Source organism: Rousettus aegyptiacus, unplaced genomic scaffold, assembly GCF_014176215.1.
Source record: "Rousettus aegyptiacus isolate mRouAeg1 unplaced genomic scaffold, mRouAeg1.p scaffold_m13_p_1, whole genome shotgun sequence".
Lineage (NCBI taxonomy): Eukaryota > Metazoa > Chordata > Mammalia > Chiroptera > Pteropodidae > Rousettus > Rousettus aegyptiacus.
This window is the reverse complement of record NW_023416284.1, coordinates 63,868,897-63,889,968: the sequence shown is the minus strand read 5'-3', so window position 1 is coordinate 63,889,968 and position 21,072 is coordinate 63,868,897. Positions and strand designations below refer to the sequence as shown.

The 21,072-nt window shown below is 34.2% G+C and overlaps 1 protein-coding gene across 1 annotated transcript in view; it reads left to right on the top strand.

Annotated features, from left to right (window-relative positions):
- The first annotated feature begins 781 nt into the window (after nt 1–781).
- HFM1 (helicase for meiosis 1) overlaps nt 782–21,072 on the top strand; it is a 78,224-nt gene continuing 57,933 nt past the window's right edge. Inside the window, exons 1-6 of the mRNA XM_016134295.2 lie at nt 782–806; nt 3,658–3,758; nt 6,935–7,047; nt 8,369–8,678; nt 17,199–17,467; nt 17,723–17,770. Coding sequence (XP_015989781.2) covers nt 3,688–3,758; nt 6,935–7,047; nt 8,369–8,678; nt 17,199–17,467; nt 17,723–17,770 — 811 coding nt within the window. The 5' untranslated portion in view covers nt 782–806; nt 3,658–3,687. The remainder of the gene's footprint in view (nt 807–3,657; nt 3,759–6,934; nt 7,048–8,368; nt 8,679–17,198; nt 17,468–17,722; nt 17,771–21,072) is intronic.

Genomic DNA, 21,072 nt, shown 5'->3' with positions numbered 1-21,072 from the left:
GATGCTCAAATTAAAACTACGATGTGATACCTTCATAGGGTGGCTATAATTTGTAAAAAATGGAAGATAATAAGTGTTGGCAAGGATGTGGAGAAACTGGAACTCTCCTGCTCCATTAGTGAGAATATAAAGTCATACGATAGGTGTAGAAAACAGTTAGGTGGTTTTTCAGATTAAATTTAGAATTATCATCTGACCCAGCAATTCCACTCAGGTATACACCTATAGAACTGAAAGCAAGGACTACAGCAGGTATTTGTATACCAATGTTTATAGCAGCATCATTCACAACAGCCAAAAGATTGGAACCACTAATCTTCGGCCACATACAAATGGATAAACGAAATGTATATGCAATGAAATAATCTACTTTAAAAAAGAATAAAATTCTGATACATGCTTCAACATGGATGAACTTTAAAAACACGCTAAATGAAATTAGCCAGACATTAAAGGACAAACATTGTGTGATTCCACTTCTATGAGGTATCTAGGATAGGTTTATTTGTAGAGAGGGAAAAGTAGCATAGAGGTTACCAGGATTAAGAATTTTATTGATGAGAATAGGCTATATTAAAGACTAATTATAAACTTCAGGATAAAAAAAGGAGCAGTGGAAACGGAGAGGTCGGGGATCCTAACAACCCACTATTTGCAGCTCCCCCTAGCCAGCCTGTGGGTCCTTGGAGGGGTCGGTGAACTCTTGCCCTCTGAACTCCCGTGGGAGAGCGAGACCTAGGAGCGCGGGTGTCCCGGATGTCCCGTGGGAGCCGGAGGTAATTTGGGGCCAGACGTCTCACGGGGAGGTAGGGACTGGCGACCTGGGACCCTGCGGGGAGGCCGAGGCGCGAAGGTGGGGACGGGCGGCCTCTCAGGCGGTGGTTGACGCTCGAAGCCGGCCGGCCGGCGGGCAGCGACCCGCACTGAGTTGTCAGACAGCCGGCCGCCCTGGCCGCGCGCCGCCTCAGCGCGTTCCAGAGAGAAGCCGGCGGGGCCTGAAGCTCGGGCTCGCGTGGTGCCGGCGGACGGGCAGGCGGCTCTTCAAAGGTCCTCGTTTTGTTGGGCTGCTCGGGAAGCCCCTGGTTTTTATCTCCAGATGTGTTTCGGTCCTGAGCTGGTGGGACCGGTGCGTGTATCCTAGCCACTTTGACGGCGGTGGCAACCGCGGTCCCGTGGGCGGGGTGGCCCGCGCGGGCGCTGGGGTGTTGGGCCGCGCAGCCGGCCCCGAAGCTTCGCTGCCTTGCGGCCGCGAGTGTCCTAGGCATTTAGGGTATTCCTCGGGAATCCCGTAGGGATATTTTTGCTGCAGGCCCTGATTCGGCTCCAGCTGGAGCTTGCTGGCACCGTGGGTGACCCAGGGGAGATAGTGGGGATCAGGGGCCCCGAATGTAAGGTCTCCCTGGCCGAGTCTCAGAGACTCCGAGTAATTTGTTCCCATGTTTATTTATCTTACTTTGTGAAATTCCTTGCAGTCGTTTGTTATGGTTGGGTTTTCCGGTGATTGTTGGTCTCAGCTTCTTCACCCACTACCGATTTCTGGCAAATCAATATTTTATAACAGGAGTTCTGAGCTCTTGAAATAAGGAGTATATTTCTGAGAGTAGAAATTGTAAGGAGTAAGTAATAGATCTGAACATTTTACACAGTAAAAATTACAGAATGTAAGAAAATGCTAAATTGTCACTAAGATAATTAGATAAGGTAAAGGTCATCTCAGCAGACAACAAATTATGTAGTCACAGATGCAGTTTGAGTATTTTAAGAGTGATTAGAGCAGAAGCATAGACTTAAAAATAAAATAATTTTTTGAAATATAATTTTATACCACATGCGGAAACTAAAACTTTGTAAAAAAATAATCTAACAGGGAAATTTAGGAAATCTGACTCTAAACCTAAAATTTAATTAATTCAAAATCTACCATCTCCTACAATCACAAGTTCACATAGAAATGTGGCAAGGTCCCTTGTAGGGCATATGTGTTTAAAAAATAACTTATTTACATAATGAAAATGCCAAAGTTATGGCTTTTTAGAACTTTCGTGATTTGATTACATGACTACTGAACTAGAAAAAAATTCAATTCACATTTTAAAACAACATTAAAGGTTTGGGGAGTAAATTTTTAAATTTCAGAGTTGATGGAAATTATCAGGTAATTGTTTTCAAGTTCTGAAATTGTTTACTTAAAAAAAAATCCTCTTAGCATATTTCTGAGTGACTCCCTTCTGCTTCCCGCACTCTTACCCTAGGCTTGCTTCTATTGTTCATATAGTCGAATTGTTTTAGACATTTGTAGAACCGTGCTAATTTATTTATATTTTACTGTTTCTTTTTGTTGGTGACTAAGTGATTAATAAATTGAGAAAAATGAAGAGAACAATTAAATTAAACAGGTGAAGGAGGGGAAAACTCAACTAAGACTATAAAAGACCCCACAACATAAGGTATACACAAATTTAGCCCTCTTGGTAGCATTTTGTCAAGGGGTGCATGTGGAAACATTCCTCCCTCCCTCCCTCCTCCCACACGTGTCATCCCCACATCAGGGAGGACTCAAAATAGGAGGGACATAATCTGATTTAGTAACATGGATATCTCCACGAGGTGGCACTCATGTAGCGTTTGATTTTAGTTTCTATCCTAAGGAAAGATTTGCAACGTATTAACTATCACAGAATAAATAGAATTGTGATTTATGTTTTATGACTTGTGCATCTGATTCATGTTTTGTATATAGAATTTTCTATTATGTTTCAGAATTTATTAAAAAATTGAGATGTAGTGTTCATGTGCAGGGAGAAAAATTGCAATGTGAAGGAAGCAAAATATGTGTCTATAAAAATGGTTCTACTGTCTCCTCTCAAATTTGACGCTTTGTCGCGCCTTAGATTTTTATGATATTCCTATGTTGCCGATGCTGAATGTTTTTATCCTGTAGATAACATCTCTGAATGTAAAGATTAACTTTTTAAAATAAACATTTGTATGTGTTATGCAATGTGAATGTAAACATACATATATATATGTTAAACTTGTAAGTGTTTTTATTTTGGAAAAATTTGAGCAAATATAAATATATATGGAACTTAATAATGAACTCCATACGTATTACATAGCTTTAGCAATTATCGACTCATTGGCACTCTTGTTTCATCAATACCCCTCTACCTTTCCCTCTTTATTTTGAAGCAAGTCCCTGCATATTTACATAGTGTATTATTAGAAAGACACACATTCACAATAAAATGCACTTTCCTAACTGAAAACAATAGTATTAATCAGTAATATAAAATCCAAAAAAGAGTGATTAATTCTGTCTTGGCTTCCGGAAGAGGACAAGAAGCCTTTGAAGGAGAAATGTCATTTGACCTGTACCAGAAAGGACTGGTAGATTTGCTGGGTGAAGAATGGAAGAAAACACATTCTAAGCTTTGGTGCAGTATAGAGAGGTACAAGTGTGAATATACATGAATTGAATGGAGAATACAGAATAATGTATTTGAATATTGAGGCGTTTTGGAGGAAATTGTGAAAAATACTGCAGGCAAGGTAGTATGGGGTTATTCTGGGAAACATGATTATAGTTTATGTAGCCAGAAATATTATTTTATATCTTTGTAAATAAAATATAAACTACTTTTTCCTTATTTTTAGGTTTATGACAAAGTCGAATTAATTTTTAGGATGCTGAAATCAAATGACTCTTTGTTTTCTTTGGATAATTTGTTTTTCAAAAAAACAGATGAAGCTGAAAAGTAAGTCTTCCTTAAAGAATGATAATATAGTATATTGCTTTAGGGATTTTTGATTTTTAAAAAGTTTTAGTTTTCTCTGGTAAATATATAAATAAAAGAGTGATAAATAGAATATTTCAGGTGTATGTTTGGTAAACATGTAATTCAAATATAAGGGAGTAACTAAAGTTTAACATGTAATTTTAAAAATAGACTAGATTCTAATCTATTTGGCTTGCATTTATTTGCATTTCTTTTCAAATAATTTTGGCTAAGGTAATGACTGGAAGTAATGGTTAAAGTAGCTCAGGACAGGAGTACTGATGACACCATTTGGAAACAGAAAAAGCAATATACCAAAGGCTAAGGGTAATAGGCAGATTCATCACAGGCAGGAAGTAGGAGTAGAAACAAAGATGTGGCATCAAAGGAAATAAGAATGGAGAATATGTAGTCCTTTAAGTACTGATGTCTATGGATTTTCACGTGTAATTCTCTGAATTCTAAGTTTTCTGTGTATTTGTTCTATTATCCTTTTTAAATGAAGCATTGAGTAAATTTTATTATTTATTATTTTATTCTTGTATTCAAATATTAATTTGAGTATTGGTTGACTGCTGAAAGGATATAAAAAGATTGAAACAGATTTTTATTTCAAAAAACTTAAAATCTACTTGAGGAGGTAAAACACAAATACGGAAAGTTCATTAAAAAATAATGTGACCATGTCATTCAGACTGGAACACTTTTGAAAGTGAAAGAGTTGCAGGTGTTAATCAGGACTGGCCTGGGCAAATCGGAATGCGGGTTTGCTCTTCTAACAATAAATACAGAGTCAGAAAGAGTGCAAAGCAAATGACATATTCATACAATGAAATTTGGGAGGAGACTTGAACCAAATTGATCGGGTCATGCCTTGTGGTAGTAGGGGAAGACTTCAGGAGACTTTGAAGTATTCAATAATTCTGATAAAGAGAGAAAGTGAACATTTGAAGGTAGAGTGTCACAGCAAGGGAAAAAGAATAAAGATGGGATAATTAATTCACAGTACTTTGAAGAGATGTTATAGCGAAGTCTCTTGGAATAGAAAATTCGTAAAGGAGAGACAGTGGTAATAACTTCTGAACAGTAAGCTAAGGATAGATTGTGGTGGAGGGTAAATACGAATAAGGATCTTGGAAATGACTGTATATGTGTTTAAAGCCATAGATTGAATCAGCAAATATTTATTATGTAATATTCTTAATCATACAAAACACTGTGCTCTGTACTATCAATGTAAATGGAGATGAAAACAAAACCTTTAAGTGTTTACAATGTAGAGGGGGTAGCAGATAAATATAGTATGTATTTATGTATGTGTGTATGTATATATATGTGTGTGTATGTATCATCTGTCACCTTTCTATTTTATATCTATAGACATTCACACAGACACAATACAAAGAAGATTATGGTAGACATAGGTTAAACTAGTACTTGAGAAGAAGGGAGGAAGAAGAAAATCTTAGGGAACATGGAAGATTTCATGAAGGTAGAATTTGAGCTGAATTTTGAATGAGTGTAAGTGCTAGTATATACAACAGTGCCTGGCACATAGTCCTTAGTAAATAATTGTTGAATGGATTAACGAGTGAATAAAACCCTTGAACTTCTATAGGTAGATATCGTAGTAGGGTCAGGTATAGGCACAAACCTAGTAAAGGAAATAGTTTTGAACAAAGATAAGGAGGGACAGAATTATTATCTATTTGATATACAAGTAGTTCACTTTGGTGGACTATAAGGTACATGTAGGAGAGTTAAAACTAAGGTGGCCTTGGGCCACTCAGGAATTTAGCATTTGAATGGAATAATATGGTGAATACAATTCTAAATTAATGTGAGAGGCGTGTAAAATATATTAGAAAAACCCTGGAGGCAGTGAGGGCAGTTAAAACACTGTTGTTTTCAACCAGAATAATGACTAGAAATATGATAAATTCAAGAAACTATAAGATGCAATAAGGCCTGGTAAGTATCTGCATATACTGGGTAAAAAATTATACTATAGTTTGGATTCTTGGTGACTGGGAAAATGATGGCACCTCTGGAAAACAGGGAAATCGTAAGGAAGATTTTACTTTCTGGGGAGGCCGAACAGTAGAGCTAGACGGATTTTTTGTATCTTGTTAACTTATATCGTTTTTCCTGAATGCCATAGTCATGAGTAAGACTATATGCTGAGTCCTAGGGAATCATTGATCGTGGGATGCCCTTGAGGACCTTCCTACATAGTCATAAATTTCAGTTGCTTTGGCCTTTTGTCAGATAATCTGTCAGACAATGTCAGATAATGTGATGTAGATTTTTGATTTGGAAGATATAGCAGGAGTAGCTATCACTTACAAGAGTTTGAAATCCTAAATGAAGAGATGAGAAATAAATCATAAAATCTTTAGGTCTTGGCATAGTCAGTATATATGGTGCTCTTCTTAACTTTATTTCCTGTCACCTAATACTTATCTTTTTGCTCTAATGAAAGACAAGTCAACTTTTATTGAAAAGAAAATATTAAAACATTATATGTTAATAAGATCACAGCTGAAAGAGCCTAAGGAAAGGTGGTTAACAATGCCAACAAGGTGGTGAAAATCTCATTAATTACTGTAGGTTTACAAAGTGATTGTCAGTTTCAACTGGTTTCTTGGCTTTTCTGTGGTTCTTAGATGGTTCTGGACCAAGAATATTTGGGTTAGAATATTAACTTGTAATAATGTTTTAGGAATACTCTGAAATACCAATAATGGTTGTCATTTATGCTAATGACCCAGGATTAGTTATGAGGTATGTCAAAAGTAATTTGTCACTTGTAATGATGAAAATGCTAAAGTTTCAGAATGATTTACTACTTTTTTTTCCTTTTTTATATTGGAATATATTTAAGATTCCTGTCACAAACATTTGAATTAGAGAAAAGGAGATGCATTTATAGTCATTACTTAGGTAGCGTACGTCACAGCAGTATCATTAATCCTATGAAACACAAGGAGCAGAAGATCTAGAACACTGCTATATAGGGATAAATCAAAGTTTTCACAGAAAGTTTATAGGATGATTTTCTAAGAGTCTGTAATTAAGTGTTTTTTAATTAATACATAGCTTGTTATGCTATATCTTTACTAACGTATATATTCACATTTTTATATTTTATATAGCTCTCCAGACTATGAAAAATCATTGGATTGGTTTCTCCCACCTCCTCCATTGATTTCAGAAATTCCAGCTACTCAAGCGTTAGAAGAAGAAATAGAAAATAATAAACTGTTAGGTAAATTATCACATATTTATTGTGAAGCCAAACCCATACAGCTCATGTCAATATGAAAAAACTAGTAAAATATTAAAAGATTAATTCCTTTATTTTAATGGAATAAAATGAAAGTTAGAGACTTCTCTTATTCAAAATAGTGCTTACCAAATCTTAAAATCTAAAACATTTTCCTTCTCTACACATACATATGCATATTCTATGCACATAACACACTGTATCATATACTTGTTCTATTGTTTCCTCTTACCATTAGAACTGTCACTGCTATTTAGTTTTTGCCTTACCCTTTACTAAAGGTAGGATCCTCTGCTTTAAGAAACTTGATTTCCGAGATATATTGAGTGGAAAAAAAGAAGATGCAGAAGATTATATGTAATTAGATATCATTTTATAAAGTTAAAAATAAGCACGTTCAAGCAATATATGTCATCTAATATAATATTGTTGGCAAATTTTTGATTTTTAAATTGGGTAGCTGGTTCATGCATGTACATTTTATTAAGTTTCATAACATTTTATAAATGCGAATATATATATGTTCTTGTATGTACCAAATAATACATAGAATATACAGTATATATACCATCGTGTGTATATAGAGATGGTAAAGCAAATTTAAGCCCTAATAAGGCCTCCATACTCTTCTTAAACCTTCAAGGAAGTTTATAAAGTCTCTATTAAAAAAAAACATGTTGTCACTGTGATAAAAATATTTATCTTCATTTTAGAGGCAATATTACAAAGTTAAAAGCATCATATAATGTATTTTAATACTGAATTATATTCAGTAACGTATTTTATGATTGGTCATGGTCTTTCTGTGTGTAAATTGTTTATATAAATTTAGAAATTGTCATAATTATATAATTATATCATTTGTAGTACATAAAATACTTAAATATTACAATTATGGTTATTTCTGTGGATCAGGAATTAAACCTATTTTATAATGTAGGTTTGTATAAATTTAAAATTTAATTTCAATTATTCTTAATTTCAGAGGGCTCTTCAGTGATATATTATACCGTAAGAGTAGCAGTCAGCTATATTTCAAAACCATATATGCTATTACAGGTTATCTTGTTATTGGACTAATACTTTTCTTTTGGCTTTTATATTTACCTAGTAAACTCTTGAAAATTTTAATTAAATTTTTCCATTATTTCAAAAATTTGTTTTCATAGAGAACATTAATATATTATATTAATTAATTTTTATATTAATTAATATAATTAATACACTAACAAATATAATAAATACAATTAATATAATTATATTAATTAATATAATTCAGTAATTAATATATTTCATTTCATAGGTCTGGAGAAGAGGCAAAATATGTCAACATCGAATTTAAAGATAACTAATGAAAACACAAATTATATTTCACCAACACAAAAATTTCAATTTGCCTTCCCCTCTAAGAAGTATGAAGAAGATGTTCTCAATTTAGGAGGGGCAGGTAACAATGACTTATCACATGTTTCTGGCAAGCTGACATATGGTTCTCAGAAATTAAAAAATCACATTGGCAATGAGATAGCACCTGAGAAAAATATTCCAGATGATACAAAATTAGTTAATTTTTCAGAAGATAAAGGAGAGAGCCCATCAGCCTTCCAAAAAAGGTAATTAATTAAATAAATAATATTCAGTAATAAAGTTGAATATTTATGTGTATGTCCAAAAGTATAAAATATGGTAGAATTTGAAAAAAACATGAATTACAAATAGAGTCTGCTATGTACCAGACATTCTTTTAACTTTGAGATTCTAGTAGTAGGTTCTTACATTCAGAGAGCTTAAAATTTACTAGTGGAAATATTGATAGTAAATAACTGTAATTAACAGTACAACAATTATTTTTGATGAAGTACATGGTTAGAGGAAAGGTTCTCAGATTATTTCTTGACAGAATTCTTTTACACTTAAAAATTAGTAAGGATTTTCCCAAAAAGCTTTTGTTTATATGGTTTTTAAAAAATGTTTAAATGTTGATATTTAACCATATTAGAAATTAAAACTAAAAAATTGAAAAATATTTATTTACTAACTTATTTTCAGGTAACAAAGAATGTACTATTTGTCCCTATAAACAATGTATTTATATTAAAAATTATTTTTTAAAACAAAAAATAATGAGAAGAGTGGCATTGTTTTATGTTTTTGTAAATGTTTTTAATTCCTAACTTAATAGAAGGTACTTGGATTTTCATATTTGCTTTTGCATTCAGTCTGTTGTGATATCACATGACTTAGAGCCTCTAGAAAACTCCATATAAACTAGTGAGAGAATGAGAGAGAAAAAGACAAATAATGCCTTAGTAGTAGTATGAAAATTTTGATCTTATGAACCCCCTGAAAGAATCTCCACCATCCTTTGAGAAATGCTGTTAGACAGTATAATATGGGGACCTAATCTGTTTTGGACTCTCAGGGAAGGCTTTCCTGAAGAGATGGTATTGAAACAACTTTAAGGAGGAAAAGAGTAAAACTAAGTGCAAATGAAGGAGAGGTTCCAGGCAGAGGGAATAAGTATGTGCAAATTCCTAAGGTAGCATAAAGGTTGGCCTATTCTTAGAAAATTTCCTTAGTTTGAAGAGAGAATGGTGAGAGGTTAGGTATGGCGGGGCTAAGTCATTCAGAATCTTGAAGGCCATGATAATAAACATTTTATACTTTTCCTTAAGAAAGCGACCCTTAAAGCATGGCCCATGGATCCACTGCATCAGAATCACCTGGGATGCTTGTTAAAAATTTGGATTCCTGGGTCGTACTTTAGCCCCACTGAACCACAGTCCAGATCAAGTGAGGATGTGACCCAGGAATCTTAATTTTCAACACATTTTCTATATGATTTTTATAAACATTAAAGTTTGAAAACCATTGTTTTAAGGTCATGGGTTTAAAGCAGTGGAATAAAATTGAATATTTTGTTGTTGTTGTTCGTTAAAATCAGTTTTGGCCCCAGTATGATTAATTAGAAGGGAGCTAGAATATATTGTGAAAGGCCACACAGATAGTTATTTTGTTAGTAAAAAACAGTAGTATCCTGTTTTAGGATTGTGCTAGCAGGAATGAGAGAGTTCAGAGTTATTTCCTGATATAGAAAACCATAAGGAAGAACAGGTTGGAGGAAAGTGATGAGTACAGATTTAGACATGTTGATTTTAGGTACTATAAATTATCCAAATAGGCAATTGGATATATGTTTTTAGGATTCAGAAGAGATCTAGTTGATAGTTTTTATTTTCTCTATGACATAAGAAGTGAAGTAATCTGTGGAGTTTGAGGGAAAAGTAGAGGTATTGAGCAAGTATGAGAAGAATGAAAAAAGTTATGGAGAATGGGAAAGCAATTTAATTAGAATAATGGTAGTATTGTTGGACACTGTAAAGGGCCAAGTTAAGGTTGGTGTCTATGAATTTTTTTGTAACAGCTTTATTAAGATATAATTCACTTAGAAAATGTACTCTTCTAAAGTATAGAAGCCATGATTTTTAGAATATTCAGAGTTGTGCAACCATCACTACTATCTAATTTTAAAACATTTTTATTTCCCCAAAAGACACTCTGTACTCATTAACAGTTACTCCCCATTACTCTCTCCTTACATCCTAGCCCTAACCTATGTTCCATTTCTATCAATTTACTTATTCTAGGTGTTTCATATAAGTACAGTCATAAAATATCTGGCTTTTTGTGTCTGGCTTCTTTCACTTGGCATAACATTTTTAAGATTTATCTATTTTATGTCATGTATCATTACTTTATTCCTTTTAGTGGCCAAATAATATTCCATCGAATGGATATACCACCATCATTTATCCATCTATCAGTTGATGATCATTTGGATTGTTTACACATTTTGGCTATTATGAGTAATGTTGCTATGAACATTCATGTACAAATTTTTATGTGAATATATGTTTTAATTCTTTGGTATTTATACTTAGAAATGGAATTGCTGTATCATAAAGTAACACTATATTTATAAATTTTTTTGAGAAACTGCCAAATTGTTTTCAAAGTAACTGTATTACTTTACAATTCCATTAGCAATTTCTCCACATCCTTACTAACCTCTGTCTTTTTTACTATAGCTGTCCTAGTAGATGTGAAGTATCTCACGTGTGGTTTTTTTTTTCCAATGAGAAAACTGATCATTATTTCTTTAAAAAATTTTTAAGAATTTTTAAATTACAGTTGACATTCAATATTATTTCATTTTAGTTTCAAGTGTAGAGCGCAGTGGTTAGACATTTATATAATTTATGAAGTGATCCTCCTGATTAGTACCCACTTGGCACTACATATAGATATTACAATATTATTGACTATATTTTCTATTCTGTACTTTATATCTGCATGACTTTTATTTAACACCAATTTGTACTTCTCAATCTCTTCACCCTTCAGAACCCCAACCCCCCTCCCATCTGTCAACCATCATTTTATTCTCTGCATCTATGAGTCTGTTTCTGTTTTGTTTGTTCATATGTTTTGTTCTTTAGATTCCACATATAAGTGAGATCATATTGTACTTGTATTTCTTTGGCTTATTTCACATAGCATAATACCCTCCAGGTTTATTGATGTTGTCACATTATTGTGGTTTTGATTTGCATTTCCCTAATGACTAATGATGTTGGGCATTAGTCATTTTTATGTCATTATTGGCTTTTGCATATCTTCTTTGGAGTAATTTCTATTCATATCCTTTGCTTTTTTTTTTTAAATTGGATTATTTGTCTTTTTATTGTTATGTTTTAAGAGTTCTTCATATATTCTAGATAAAATCCCTTATCAGCAATATGATTTGCAAATATTCTCCCATTGCGTATATGTTTTTTACTTTTTTGATGATATCCTTAGCAGTACAAAATTTTTAATTTTGATGGACCCCAATTTATCTAAATTTTTTTTTGTTGAGCTTTTAGTGTCATATCTGAGAAACAATTGCATAATTCAAAGTTGTGAAAACTTACTTCTATATTTTCCTCTAAGAGTTTTATAATTTTAGCCCATATTTAGGTGTACAATCCATTTTGAGTTAATTATTTTTATCTGGTGCAAGGTAAGAGTCCAACTTCATTATTTTGCATATAGATATCTATTTGTTCACGCACCATTTGTTGAGAAAACTATTTTTTCCCTATTGAATGTCATCACACCCTTATTGGCAATCAATTGACTGTGAATGGAATGTATGGTGGGTTTTCTGACACCAACCAATTCTCTTATTCTCTGATACTAATGTTCACAATTTTTTAATTGAATTATTTGATTTTTTTCCCAACTTTATTGAAATATAATAGACAATTAGTTGCTCATGTTTACATTGTACAATTCAATGAGTTTTTTTTTCAGTTATACTTGGCATACAATAATATATTAGTTCCAGTTTACAGCATAGTGATTAGATATCTATATAACTCACAAAATGATCCCCTCACTAAATCTAGTACCTCTTATCCCCCTTACATATTTATTACAACATCATTATCTATCTTCCTTATGCAATACATATCTCTATGTCTATTGTGTAACTATCCATTTGTACTTCTTAATCCCTTTGCCCTTTTTCACCATCCCCCCCAAATCCCTTCTATCTAGTAGCCCTCAAAATATTCTTTGTTTTCGTTTTCGTTGTTTAGTTCTTTAGATTCCACATTTGTCATGTGGCATTTGTCTATCTCTCATTTACTTCATTCAGCACAATATCCTTTAGGTCCATGAAGTCAATATCTTTCCATCCCTTTCCTTTTAGTCTGTGTGTGTCTTTTAATCTGAAGTGAGTCTCTTATAGGCAACATATGTAAGGTTCTTATTTTCTTATCCATTCAGCCACTCTATCTTTTCATTGGTGCACTTAATTCTTTTCCATTTGAGGTACTTGTTGATAGGTATGTAGTTATTAACGTTCTTTATTAATGTTTTTGATACATGATTCTTCTTAAAGAAGTCCCTCCAACATTTCCTGTAGTACTGGCTTGGTGGCGATAAATTCCTTTAGCTTATTTTTGTCTGGGGAGTGCTTTATCTGTCCTTTGACTCTAAATGATAGCTTTGCTGGATAAAGTATTCTTGGTTGTCAATCCTGAGTTTTCATCACATGGAATATTTTGTGCCAAGCCCTTCTGTCCTGCAAAGTTTCTTTTGAGAAATCAACTGCCAGTCTTACGGGTGCTCTCTTATAGGTAACTAACTGCTTTTCTTTTGCTGCTTTTAAGATTCTCTCTTTGTATTTAACCTTTGGCATTTTAATGATGATGTGTCTTGGTGTGGGCCTCTTTGGGTTCCTCTTTCTTGGGACTCTCTTAACTTCCTGGGATTGTATGCCTTTTTCTTTCACCAGGTTAGGGAAGTTTTCCATCATTTCTTCAGGTAGGTTTTCAACTTCTTGTTCTCCCTCTTCTCCTTCAGGTACCCCTGTAACATGGATGTTTTTACATTTAATTTTGTCCCATAGGCTCCTTAAATTATTTTAGTCTTGGCTTCTTTTTCTTCCCATTCGGATCGAATGTCCTTGGCTTCCCCATCCTCTATATTCTTCTTTACTCACTCTGTTGATTCTCTCTGATATACTCTCCATCTCAGATAATGTATTCTTCATTTCTAACTAGTTCCCTTTTATAATTTTCATTACCATTTTTATGTTTTTTTATCTTTTTGTTAATGTTCTCACTGAGTACATCTACTCTGCCCCTAAGTTCATTAAGCATCTTTATAACCAGTGTTTTGAATTCTGCATCTGTTAGATTACTCGACTCCATTTTTCGTGGACCTCTGTTCTGTTCTTTCATATGATTTCTGCTTCTTTGTCTCCTCATTTTGACTGCCTTTCTGTGTCAGCTTCTATGTACTAAGCAAAGCTCCTATATCTCCTGGTATTATTAGTGTGGCTTTGTGTAGTAGGTGTCGATTGGCACAATCCTGAGCGGGATTCAGCTGCAGTTTAGCCCCAGGTTGTGCCCCTTCGGGGCAACCTGTTAAGATTCAGCAAGCAATCCACAGACCCTGTACTTATAGTTGCCTCAAGAGGCCATACCAGAACCCAAAGCCAGTTGCTACCAGTGTTGGGCTTGGAGCTGCTCAGCAAAGACCACAGACTTGCCAAGGATACAACTGGATGTGGCTTGGGTAGGGCTGCTATTTGGGGGAGGCAGAGTAGAGGGAACCCTCTGGGAGAGGTCACATCTATTATCCAATTTGAGAACATCTCAGCTATGGAGGTGCTGCCTTTGCAAACTGGGAGAGGGGAGAGCTCTACAGAGGAACTATGGATACTGCGAGCACTTCTGCCCAGGAGAAAGCCTTGTCTCTGGCCCTCGCTCCAACAACTCAGTGTCTCCTATAAGTCCCTGGTGCCCCTTAAGCAGCCAACCCAGCGAGTGAGTCTGTCACTGCAAAGTCTGGTCAGGGACATGGCCTCTTTAAGAGGACTGTCTGCAGTTGCCAGATGTAGTTGCCATAGCCTCTGTTCCACTCCGCCACTCAGGACTGGGCAACCTCATGTCTTTACCCCCTCCTACCTCCTACTGTTGCAGGGCGATTTCTTATTTTTCTCTCTAGTTGTAGGGCTTCTCTTCATATGAACCCAAGTGACTCTGCTTGCTATTTGCTCTTTGTTTCTGTCAACAACTTTGATGAGGTCGCAAGTGGGGAAGAACAAAGCCTCTGTCATATATGCTATTTTACTTAGGCTCCTCAGTTCTTTGAATTTTTTTATGAATTTAGGATAAGCTAGCCAATATCTGCACAGAAGCCATCCAGGATTTTGATAGGGATTGTGTTGAATGTAAGGATGAACTTGAGGAGTATTGCTATCTGTACGTCTTCCAATCCATAAATGTGGGATATCTTTCCATTTATTTAGGTTTTCTTTAATTTTTTTCAATGATGTTTTGTGGTTTTTCAGTGGACAAGTCTTACACTTATTTCGTTAAATTTATTCCTAAGTATTTCATTCTTTTTGATGCTATTATAGATGGGATTTTAAAAATTATTTTTCAGATCGACTGCTTGAAAGGACCTAGAAGTATAATTGATTTTTGTATGTTGATCTTATATCTGCAATTTTGCTGATGATGACTCCGAATTTTAATATTATTCATCTATCTAATAATTGTGCTTTTTCCAGTAGTGTTTCCACTGCTTGGCTGCAATTATACATATAAAACAGTAGATAGTTAGATTCATATAGGATTGAAATTTTACAAGATAAGTATGATAAAGTATAAAGGGAAGCTGAGTTTAGAATATTGACAAGAGAGTGGTTAAAAAGATAGGTAGATCATAGATTCTAAGTCTGTTAAAGGTGGATGAGAAAGAGAAGGGGAAGATGGTTTTGGAGAAAAGAGGTTAATTACAGTGAATTTGTCTTTGACCTCATTAGTACCTTGAGCAAACAAACTAAAAGGATAGGAGGTTGTAGTCAGAAGGTAATATATGAAAATGATTGATTTGAGAGGAGGAGAAGTTCTGGATACTAACAGTTTCTAAGGTGAGAGAGTAGGTGAATGAGATTATGTGAGGGAGAAAGCCACTGGAGATGAATGCCTATGAAAAACGGTAGAATTTTGAATGGGTTGTCTACCTGAATGTTGAAGTAACCCAGATGATGGCAGAATTTGAGATTGAGAAAAAAAGATTCTAAAATGATTAGAGGTCCATATATGTGTGCTGTATGTCATGAGTAGGGTTACAAGGTTGCATAGCTAGAAAGCACAGATACTTTTCTGAGAAAATGGAAAAAATAATGATGTAGATTTGGTGTGAAGAAGACATAGACTCAACCTTCAAGTACATTGAGCTTGAGTTTTTCAAGGAGCAAGAGATTTCTAAGGCAAAGCAATATTTTTAGTATGACCAGGGAGTGGATAAAATAATCAGTGAAGAAATTGAGAACATAGAGGAATTTGTGTAGTGGGAGTTCTAAAAGACCTAGGAAGACTCTGAGGTCCAAAGAATTTAGGTAACTATCATGTGTATGTAATTGTTGCATTTTGAAACCCAAACTAACTTTAAAGTCACACGGCTAGAAAGTGGAGGAGTTTTGGATTTATACTCAGTTTTTTCTGATTCCAAAGTCTATGCTTTTAACCTATATCACAACATAGAGCAAGGAGTCATCCTATGGCATAAGTGTTTTCCTTCCCTCAATACCGTTTCATAATAGGATTCTACTATATTATCTTAGACTAACCATCTGCTTTTGAATTTTCTATCTCCAAAGACAGAACTCTACAGTTCTAAAATAAATGTCTCTTTCTAGTTTCTTGGAAGACTGGTTCTTTCTTATATGAAACATGTCATTAAGATTAATGGTAAAAATAATTTAGAAAGTAATCTGTGTCTTTATAGTACTTATATAGGTATCATTTCTTACAGAATTCTGTAAGACCGATACCTGCTGTCATCCCCATTACTTATAAGATTGAGTGTTGTATTAGGAACCTTAATGGTCACTTCATCCCTTAGGGCCATTGTGAACAGATTACTTTGATGGATTGTCTTTTGATCAGTCTAATATAATAAATTGCAATCATAAAGATATTGTAAAGATGGACGTTCTGTGTTTTCCAGATCTTTGTAAAAAAGTATTTCTTATACTGAAATGATTATTGAATGGTGTTTGGAAAGTTTGTGCTTGTTACTTAAAAGAGGCCTCACTATCTGTCCACATAAGCCTCTCCATAAGGTTGCTTGAGTTTTCTCATGATTTACTAGTTTAGCTCCCCTCAGAGTGAGTGATCCAAGAGACCATGAGGAAACAAACGATAATGTCTTTTATGACCTAGCCTTGGAGGTCACATACGTGTACTTTCATAGTACTTTACTAGTCACATAGGCTAGTCCTGATTTAAAGTAGGAGACTACAGAAAGATGTGAATACCAGGAGACAAAGAGCATTGGGGCTATCTTAGAACCTGGCTGACACAAATGGATTTATCTGAGTTTTAGGAAAGTGAAAAGAATAAGTCAATGGTAAACTTAGCAAGTCATATTTTAGGAGAATGATTAGTTTTTGTGTTTGAATAAATCATAATCTATAGGTATTTTTAGAGAGACCAATTTTATGCTAGTTTTTCACATTTTAAGCAGCTGTTACAAGTGCAGACATGTTTTTCTTTTTTATTTTTTAGCAGATTATTTAAAATATCTGACAATACACATGGGAGTGCTTATTCTGATGACAGTGCAAACTTGGATTCCAATATTGGCTCAGCAAAAATTGTTCAAACAGAAATGAATGAAGGGAAATCATGGAAATATAGCAATAGTAAGCAGAAACCTCAGTATTCAGATATTAACATGTTTACAGCAAGAGATGACTTTTCTGCTTCTGAGATCAGGGAAGGTATATTCAAAGCACCATCTTTTTCACTTGCACCTCAGCCTCATAAAATTCAAGGTAATTCCTTGCTTTTTCATTTGATTTTATAACTAGTCTGTATTTCTTAGCATTGGGAAGAATACTAAAATATACTAAATTTGAGTAGGTTATCTATGTGTCATTTCTGCATTTCTTTATTATATTGCATTATTTTTAAACTGATAATATTTTTAAATTGCTCTGTCAATAAAAAGTTATACAAATTTTATTGAAGCAGTTTTTATGGAAAAAGTTAAAAATATTCATATAAGTATGTAGAATATTTTTTTTTAGGGGTAACAGAAAGTGGTTTAGATTCCTTGAAGGCTGTCACGGAAATCCGTATCCTTTATTTTACTATGGCAGATTTATATTTGAAATCACAATTGTTAAACACTTTGCTTCATTGTATCTCTGCTTATGGATTGACAAAGAAAGATTGAGAGAAGTAAATCCAGTGTGTGTGATAGTGCAGATCAAAGTGTGGTCTGCAGTCCGGTGCCAGTTTCTGAGCTATTTGTTACCGGTCTGTGAGAAGATAAGTACAGAAATAAGTTTGTATTACTGGGTAAGGACAACGTATTGAGATAAACATGCGTGGAGCAAATTAATGAGAATGAATCCTGCTGTCTATTGGGGACATTTTTATAAATCTTATATTTTCTGACAGCACCTCATTTATAGTTTATACCTATAATCTGATTTACATGTCTTGGCACTTCTAATGTAAATATTTTGAGTACATATGTGTGTTCTGGAGGAAACATCATCTTTGTTTCTTGGACACCCTGTGCCATGTCTGTAACAGTCTACTTATTCTATTTTATTATATTTCATTAGCTGTTTTGTGACTATTTTCCTTTGACCTCTGGACCCAGAAAGGCAAGGACCATGCCTTATTTATCTTCCTATCTCCAAATACACTGAAATATAATAAGCAGATAAAATAACAAAGTTTTTAAAAAGAATATTCATGAGCAAGGGAGGGTAAAGAAGTATGGAATGCATTTGGAAAGAACAAGCATTCCAATTTGGCCAAAATGAAGGTTATGATTAAAGAAGTAGTAGGAAATAATATTGGATAGCTATCTTAGGATCAGATTATTTAATGCTATGAATACTCAGGTCAAGAGTTTTTGTTTTAATTTTTAATAAATTTATTAAGCAATGAGGAGAGAAACCATGTTATATTTTTGAGCAGATCAAGTTATAGCATCAAACCATATTTTAGGATTAGAGAATTAGTGACTCAAAAGCTGGGGAAGGCACTTAAAATCCACAAGTTATGTTCTACTTGGCAAAACAAAATGAATTCCAGATATTGGGCAGTTGAGCTAGAAAAATCTTTGGGGGAGCGATTCCAATCCTCAGTACTCAGGGGACTGAGATAATCCTGAAGTGTAGTTAGAAAATATTTGCCAAACCACCTGTGAAAAGTTGCATCCAGGGCAGATAACCGAACTGAGTTAGGATGGTGAGAGGGGACAATAAGAGAGTTATAATAATAACTTTAGACATAACCAGCCTTTAGTGCTTCTCTTCAGATGGTGTCTCAATCCTGCCACATTTCCTCCTCCATGGTGATCTAAGCAGGGTGGCAGCGTAGGAAATAACATAAGCAGTAAATGCTTAAAGTTAGTTTCATTAGCTGTATGATGGGGTTTACTGGATCTGCCTTAATATGGCAGTAACTTGAAGAGTTTTAAAGATTTTCATGCTACATTAGCACTGCCAAAGTGCTTCTATTGTTTAGGTATCTTTGTTAAGGCTACTACCTACTCTCGTATCCATTGTATTGTCCAGAAAGTTGATTTGCTGTCAAACTCACTGAACTACATTTTATTGTCACCAAGTGTATATTTAAATTTAAGTGGAAGACTGAATGCTTTTCATGATAACTTGAGAGTTTGGGGACTAGTTGGACACAGCTTATTTTCTGATTCTTTTCCAATATTTTACTGTTCTTGAATCCTCAGGACAATGGAAGTTTGGTCGTATATATGCTGCCACAGTACTCTTGTCATTTTCAATCTGAATACATTTTCCCACCTGTAATATATAATTGAAGTGACACTGCTGTGAATTTGTTGAATGAAGGAAAAATTTGATATCAAGTGTTGGTAGTGATGATAAATGATGTTAGTAGCTGAGTTTTCTCATGAGCTAGAAAATGGATTCTGTACCTACTCTGAATCAGAGATTCATTTTTGTGAGTGTAAACAGATACAGAACTATCTAATGAGAGAAAAACCAGCATGATGGCCCACTAGTGGGCTTGTTACAAATAAATATTTTATAGGAAGAGGCATATTTTGGAGGAAAAATGAGATTCCCTCAAAAGCTGATGGTTCGACTAACTTGAAATTATAGTTTTGTTATGACACAAATATTCTGAAACTGTGCAAAACTGAAAGTAAAGTGAAATTTAGAAATTATCTGTTTGATGTAATAAATGCAAACCTTTATTAATTGGGTGCTCACTGTGTGACAGGCACTGTTGAGGTATTTGGGATATGTCAGTTAAAACAGACAATGAATCATTGTCCTTGAGGAGTTAATATTCTTGGGAGAGAGCATAGATCTGAACAATTGTAACAGTATATAAATAAGTCATATAGTATTTTAGAAGGGATGTTTATCATTTTTAAAAATGAGCTTCAGTCTACGGCTGTGCCACCCTGAACAAGACTGATCTCATCTGATTTCAGAAGCTAAGCTAACTTTGGGTTTATTTTGTTCTTTTTCTAGTTCCTTGAGGTATAAAGTTAGGTTGCCTGTGTTTTCTTTTTTCTTCATGTAGGTGTTTATTGCTACATACTTCCCTCTTAGAACTTAGAACTGCTTTTGTTACATTCCATAAATTTTGGTATGTTGTCCTTCCATTTTCATTTGTCTTGACAAACCTGTCAAGACAGGGTTTTGAATTCCCTTTCAATATCTTCTTTGACCTAATTGTAAGTTGTTTAATCTCTACATATTTGTGGATTTTCCAGTTTTCTTCTTGTAATTGATTTCTAGTTTCATACCATTGTGGTTGGAAAGATGTTTGATGTGATTTCAGTATGCCTAAAATATGATCTCTCTTGGAGAATGTTCCATGTGCCTTTGAGAAGAGTGTATATATCTGTTAGATCCATCTGGTCTAATATGTAGTTTAAGTCCAGTGTTTCCTTCTTGTTTTTCTTTCTGGATGATTTATTCATTGTTGAACATGGAATCTTGAAGCCCCCCCTCCCCACCATTATTTTATTGCTCGCTATTTCTCCCTTCGGATACATTAATTTTGCTATATATGTGTAGGTGCTCCCACGTTAGGTACATAAATATTTATAATTGTGATATCCTCCTGATGAATTGACCCCTTTATCATTATATAATGACCTCTTTGTTGGTTGTGATAGTTTTTGGGTTTAAGTCTATTTTGTCTGATATAAGTAATGCTACTCTGGCTTTTTTTTTTTTTATTACCATTTGTATGGAATATCTTTTTCCATCCATTCACTTTCAATCTATGTGTGTCCTTAAGGATGAAATGAGTCTTTTGTAGGCAACATATAATATGGTCTTTTTTAAAAAAAGTCCATTCAGTCACTTTATCTTTTGATTGGATAATTTAGTCCATTTGCATTTAAAGCATTGATAGG